The 7,279-nt window shown below is 36.8% G+C and overlaps 1 protein-coding gene across 2 annotated transcripts in view; it reads right to left on the bottom strand.

Moving 5' to 3' along the window:
• Positions 1-5,640: 5,640 nt before the first annotated feature.
• Positions 5,641-7,279, bottom strand: part of G3BP1 (G3BP stress granule assembly factor 1) — a 29,608-nt gene continuing 27,969 nt past the window's right edge. For both annotated transcript variants that reach the window (XM_020964240.2, XM_020964239.2), the window contains exon 12: positions 5,641-6,752. In XM_020964240.2, coding sequence (XP_020819899.1) covers positions 6,546-6,752 — 207 coding nt within the window. In that variant the 3' untranslated portion in view covers positions 5,641-6,545. The remainder of the gene's footprint in view (positions 6,753-7,279) is intronic.

Below are 7,279 nucleotides of genomic sequence, written 5' to 3'. Positions count from 1 at the left end.
ACACTGATGCAGAACTAGATGAGTTAAGAAATAGATAGTACCTGAGATGTACAAGATTGGGGGCTGGGGAAAAGGGAGGTTTACTGGGGTAGTGTGGAAGTCCAACATCCTATCCAATTCTCAAAATCTATGTTTCCTAAATAGGAAAGACAGGTCAAGATCAACCAAGTCTAAGAAGTGCAGGTACCCTTTGTAGCCAAGTAAACATTACACTCCTGGGCTCCAAATAATCAAAAAAGAAAGAGAACTAGAAAATTCTCTAAGAATTAGGCTTTAGGGAACACCCTATACTTCATTTTATATTCTTATTGTAAGTGTTACGAGCCCTAACCTTGCCCCTCCTCCCACATACACATATAAGGAAATTCTCATTCTTACATGTCCTTACATAGCATCACAAACTCAGAGTTGTTTAATTTCCTGCCTTTTTTTCTGCCAGCCATCTTTACTTCCTCTCTTTCTCAGAGAAATAATCCCAGAGGCAGAGAAGATGAGAAAAAAGGGGCCTAACTACAACTCACTTAACCAGCACTGAGCATAATGCCCGTTTTAGTCAGCACTTGATGCTTATTGACTAATTCCATCAAGTGAAGCTGTCAACTAGACCATCCCCCAAATTACAATTTTCCCAAAGTTAACTTGTTATGGCCAAGATCCTCAGACTCAAATTCAGGCCTAGATGCTAATCCCAGTGTTAGCCACTAAAATTTCCTCTGAGTTACATTCATTTCCACTCTAGGCCCATAATTACCCCATGGGTCTAAAAAAAAAAAAAGACTCGACTAACTAAATCAGGGGTAGGGAACCTATGGCGTCAAGGCCACACATGGCCCTCTAGGTCCTCAAGTGTGGCCCTTTGACTGAATCCAAACTTGACAGAACAAATTCCCTCAATAAAAGGATTTATTCTGTAAAATTTGAATCCAAGTCAAAAGGCTGCACCCAAGGACCTAGAAGGCCACATGAGCAGGTTCCCCCCCCACCCCATCTAAATGTTTAAAGTTCTTTTCCACTGACATTTTCCCCAAGGTCCCCATCAGCTTTGCTATGCTTTTTGCCATACCCTTTCTGCATTTTGTTTCATTATTCCCCATTCGTGCTCCTGCTTAAACACATTAACACCACTCTTTTTTCTTCCGGTAGCTGTATTACTCTCTAATGCCACACTGGAACACAAACTACAAATTCTACCAAGACGTTCAAAAAAAGCTCATATGGCTAGAATGTGAGTTTTTCAGCCATGGCAACTCACACAAATATTCCTATCAAGGCACAGAGATTGGAATACCCACTAACAAATACGATCATTGGTTCCTGAATATTTCCTATAATAATTTTACATTAAAATGTTAAAAAAAAAATTTTCAGAAAAAAACATTCAAACATTTAATTTTCTTGGTTTTGTTTTTAAGGGCCTTGCCTTTAACAGAAAACAAGCCCTCCCCCCAACCTGTACCCTATAATCTAACACTCCTGTTTTTCTTTTAGATTCACACAGCTCTGTATTGAGTGGGTTGTTCTATCTACTGGAGCTCTGAATTCAAATCCTCACTTATTTTTACTGCAAAAATTTCACCTACCCAAGTTGAACTGTTCATTATTTCACATCATTCTATCACAGGGTTTTGCAAAATATTATGAATACTACAGAAATATGGGTTCCATGTCAATTATATCATGATGCTTAAGTCCTTAGAGCTCAATCACGCCTGTTTCAGAAAACTGATTTGAGGGACTACAATGGTTTTTTTCCCCATCCCTGAAGATTGCATTTTAACCTATTCTGATTATCCTTTATAAGTAATTGCTGTCATTGGGTCGTTTCAGATGCATCTTAATTTTCCATGACCCCATTTGGGTTTTCTTGGCAAAGATACTGGAGTATCCTGGATACTGGAATGCCATTTCCTTCTCCAGCTCATTTTAGAGATAAAGAACTGAAGCAAACTGGGTTAAGTGACTTGTCCCGGGTCACACAGCTAGTAAATATCTGAGGCCAGATTTGCAGTAACGAAGATGAGGCTTCCTGATTCCAAGCCCAGTGCTCCATCCACTGTGCCACCTGGGTGAGGTATGAAGTTACTGATACCTATTTCCCTATTAAATACAGTCTCAAGTATTCCAAAACTTTTAGTAAGGTAAGGGAAATAAATATGATGCCAGTTTCATATATTTAAGATCATAAAATGAAGGAGCTAGAAAGGATGTTACTCTTGTAGTTAAAACTCTCCAGAGATGTGACTTGCCTAATATCACAGTTAACTAGCACAAAGAAATAAGGCCCCACATTCGTATGGAATATTGAGCTATTAAAAATGGTCACTGATAGTCTAGTTCAGAAAAACCAAAAGTTCTAACGTACAGGAACAAAACACCACATACAAAAATTGAGAAACAATGGTTACGACGTACAAAAAGGAAGCAAACGTCAGAAAACTACTCTTGTCCATATGTTTAAAATGTCATGCAACAAAATACTTTTGTTTCCTATTTAGCAAGAGTGCTAGATGTTTATTTGTACTTCAAGCTCCAGATTCAACTCCATTTTGTGGCAAATATTTATGTAGCCCCTTCTTCCAACCCACTCAATCCACAAGGGCCTAAGAAAATTAATAAATAAAACCTCATCTGGGACATGCTGACATACATATCTGGAGTAGGTCACATTTCTCCATCCTTCAAATTCTTATTAAAAAAATTAAGCTGACCAAAACAAAATCTTTTATTAAAATTTCATCACTTATTTAACCTATGCTAGGAACCCTCTGCTTCAACAGAAGGCTGTCAAGTCAGAATCTTTCATTAATCTCCTCAAACATAAGCAAGGCTGTAAGGCCCAGTTAGAAAGGGTGTGTACAATGTGGCAGAACAGGCAGAAAGCTGCACTCATTAATAGTTCCTTCTGTTTCAGATTTTTGCATTGTGGCTACATCACTTTAATTAAAAATATACAGAAAACATAAGATGCCCATAATTAGAATTAAAAAAACAAACAAACCATGTTTCCAAAACAAAAAGTTTTTTTTAAATTTCCCACATCCCTGTGCCCCTTTACTAGCCAAGGAAATTAAATTCACAGAGAATCCACAAACTCACCTCTAAACAAACTGTGTAAGTCTCACACATTATACAAAAGCTAGTTTTGGTTTTTCAAGTGTACTTGCAAAAAGACTTATACTCTTCAAGCATAAACTGTCAATACCAATATAAACATTTACTTAACACCCTAATAGTAAGTGACTACACAGGGCAAAGGTAGAAACAAATCAACATTACTGCTGAAAAATCAGTGTCAGAGCTAGAAGAAACATCAGGAACTTAATCATCTAGTTAGGATCCTTCCTCTTCTGATTTTACAAATGAGGAAATACAGCTCTACATCAAGTTAGTGGTAACTCAGGATTAGAACCCAGGTCCCTGAGATCCTTGGAACATTATTATCAATAAAAGGAAATGCCAAATTAGAAAAGTTTTCAAGTTCAATGTTACCGCATGACTACCCTTGCACGTTACACCAAATCAAGGCTGACAAAAGGACTCAAAAATTTCAAGATTCCAAATCCAGAAATCAATGTGATTTTAAAAGAGAATGGGAACAGAGCTAGATTCTCTACCCTCCCCCCCACACCCCATTCAATTTTTATCCAGAAAGATAAAGTTGAAAATAGTAAGAATCCTTAGCTTGCTAACCAAGCAAAAGAAAACGATTCATGGGTATTTTTACTTTCCAGTTGCCTTTGTTCTCTCTACAATTCAACTGATTCTCAAAGTATATTTCATAGAACAATAAGGTACCACAAGGTTTTGCTAGGTATGAAACTCCTCCCCACAATCCAACACTCAGACGTCCTCACACCCTTAGCATGCTCTCTATGGCATCAGGAAGAACACAGCAGCAGCTCACACTTTCTTCATTCAAGTAATGGAAAATGGGGGTGGGGGGATCCCCCACAGGACACACCCCATGATTACGACGGAAGTTTGAAAGGAGATTAATCCCAAGACCCTAATATAATAAGGGCTGGAGGCCCAAATCCTTTTTTTGCTAACTTTGAAACTCAGTGCACCATGACAGTAAGCAAAGAGCAAAAAAAAAAAATTTCTGAAAACAATGGCATCTGGATTCTTGAATTATGAGTTATTTACTGATACCAAATCTTACTTTATATGTTCAAACAGCAATTCAACAAATGTCATCTTTGTGCCGCACTATATACGTTATTAAATAAGTGTGTTAGCCTGAAGGGAAAAAGTACAATAAAATCCCAACCAGGTTTGAATATATTCAATGTATTTGTCCTGTCTGTACCGAAATATATTTTCGATTTTCAAGTACAATACACAGAAATTAAGCTTATCAATTCCTTAGAACAGATTTCACTAGTTCTTACGAGTTTTTATTTCTTAACTAGTGCTGTGAAAGCATTTAGCTTCATAACCAAATCCTCCTTGTGTCCTCTCCCTTTCCATGTCGTTCAAACAGCTCCCAGATCCTTTAACTTGGCAACCTTCTTTCGACATATTTCATTTTGTCAATATCCTTCCTTAAATATAGTGCCCAAAACAGACAAGGTTAATAGCTCCCTCATTCTAGATACTATATTAATGGAACTTCAATTTTTTGACTTGTTACTAAAAAATTTTTTCAGATTGAAGTAGCTACCTATTTCATTTTTTTTAAACACAAGTGAGATTTTGAATTTGTCAAAGTTTTCATCTTGACATATTCAGTTCATCAAACTAGTCTGCAAAGATCTTTGGACTCTAGCTTCATGTCATCTGTAAATTTTAAGTAATTCTGCCTTTCACCTATGTTAAGGATGAACACAGTCCTGAGGAGACTGGAGCTCTCCCTTTTTCCACCCGGAGTTCAATCCATTAACCGCCCCTCTGGATATGATTGTTCAAATTCCCAAATACAAATTGTATGCTACCAACCAATTTATAACATGATCTGCTCAATAGTTTCAAAATAAAGTGACGTTTACCAATCCCCTTCCAAAGTAGAATATAACCAGCAATATAACCAAAAAAAAATTTAGAGATCCTCTAAAAAGTATCTAGGATTGAACAGCTTTGCTCTATGGATAAATAACAGAGAGAAATCAAAGCTAGATTTCACAAGCATCTAAATGAAATCCTACATAAACCACCTCCTAGCACCAACTAATCACAATACACATTGCCATTTAATTAGTTCTTACCTTTACATGCACCTTTCATCCAAAAAGCTTTTTTTTTTTAAAAAACTGTTCATACTTTGAAAATAAGACCTACACACTAAGAAAAGAACTGGAAAAAATAAACTTATCAGGCAGCTATGAATTTCTCTGATAGCTAGCCAGAATTCCAGTATAAGGGCTTCAAATTCCTTCTAATATGTTGTGACTATGGACCAGATATGGATTATGACTAATTGATAAGATGAATAATTTGAGGTGAAAAGACCTAAAATAATAGTCTCTCTTCCAATCAAGAGTGCCTCAAAAGTATTCCAGTTTAGATTCTTCTTCTGTATACCTTTAGGAACCAGGTAGTTAAGTATGAACACTTGATAAAATAACATAATTTGATAATGCTTAAGATGAAAAGAATCTAACAAACATTTCAGGGAAAAATTCCCACATACTCTGAACCTGATAAAGCAAATCTAGATGTTTTTATTTTTATTTATTTTAAAACAATTTGCCAAGACTGGAATGAGAGATAAATAGAAGGCACAACAATTTTGCTGTTTTTTTGTTTTGTTTTGTTTTTTTACAAATACAAACTAAAACATGAAAAAAAACTCCCTACTTCAATAAAAAATTTTTTCCACAAATTCAGGAAAAGCATTTTAAAGAATTGAATTCTACACATTTAAAACCTATCCCACAATCCAAAATTCCAAGTGGTAAAAACAGTAGTTTAGAATTCATTTTTATGTGATCACGTATCAAAAGCAAAAAAAAAAGTTCTATGAATACCCTTTATTCCGTTTTTTAACCATGCCACAGAGGAAAGTGCGACTGTCAATTTTTCCAGTGGCAACAATTCCAAACCAGAGAGTAGTCATGGCCCTCAATGAACAACTGGGGTTTTTCCTGCCCTCAAAATGTTTGCCAAATCCTGGGTTTCTGACCAATTCTTGGAAACGTGGAAAAGGAAAAAGAAAACTATTTCAATATCAGTTATAAGCAAAAGATATAGTCCTTTGGGATAAAACCGCTGTTGTAAAAATAAAAAGAAAGAAAAAGAAAAAAATCTAGTCCGTATATTTGAGGTGAGCAAGAATTTCAGTTTTTTTCTTCTTTAAAAATCGACTTTTCCTAAAATATTGTTCCACAAAACTGGAATTGGGGACAAGGACTTAGGGGGGCATTGGGGGATGAAAACAGCACACACAAAAAAACCATTAACACAAACAAAAAAGAGCCTGAAATTGTATCAAACGTAGGCAGTCTATATAACAGGCTAGGGTCACATTCCAAGACACCCAAGGCTGAAATTCACAACGCTGCAGGAGCAAAGGTTTGTGCCATCATGTGAAGATCCGTGTGCCGAATTCATTGACGCTGACCAATCCCCCTTCCAGCTCCAAATCCTGTTTTCTGAGACATTCCTCCACGGGGAGGCCCTCTTATTCCGCCACCTAGCCCACTTCTCGGGCCTCCTGGTCCACGTGGTCTGTTATCTCGACGATCACCTTCTCTGGCAGCTCGTGTCTTCTTCTCCTCCACATTCAAACGCACCTCACCTCTAAACATGATAGGCTGTAAAAATTAAAGGTTTCTAAAATTACTGTTCCTGAATGCCACTGAATATTGAATGCGTACATTAGACAAAAATGCAACATGTTTGTTCTAAAAATTCACTTTTGAGCTGGCTGTTAGGAATTCAAAATATAAAAGAAAAAGCAAGTGGGCTAAGAACAATGACATTTCACACTGATATAACACTGCGACTTTCAAAGCACTTGGGTTCAATTCCTAGACTAACCTTAAAAGGCCTTTATCTTATACAAGAGCAAAAAAATGGCCTCAGGATACATATGTGGCCCATTTCCTCTCCCCTGCCCAAGCTGCCACAAAAGGTGGGGTACTAACTATAAAGTCTATCAAGAGCTTGGAGTGGTATAATAAGAGAAACACTGAGAGCCTGAAGAGGAAGGGACACATAAAGAAATTCCTAATACTTAAAGTTAACCAACGAATGAATGGGTTATCTTGAAGGGTACCATGCTGTGACATAAGGTTTTCAAGAAGACGCCAGATCATTATTTGCCAAAGATCTCTTATGA

Source organism: Phascolarctos cinereus, unplaced genomic scaffold (assembly GCF_003287225.1).
Source record: "Phascolarctos cinereus isolate Bilbo 61053 unplaced genomic scaffold, phaCin_HiC Scaffold_2;HRSCAF=192, whole genome shotgun sequence".
Classification (NCBI taxonomy): domain Eukaryota; kingdom Metazoa; phylum Chordata; class Mammalia; order Diprotodontia; family Phascolarctidae; genus Phascolarctos; species Phascolarctos cinereus.
Note: the sequence above shows the minus strand (reverse complement) of the source record. Positions and strands in the feature narration are given on the sequence as shown.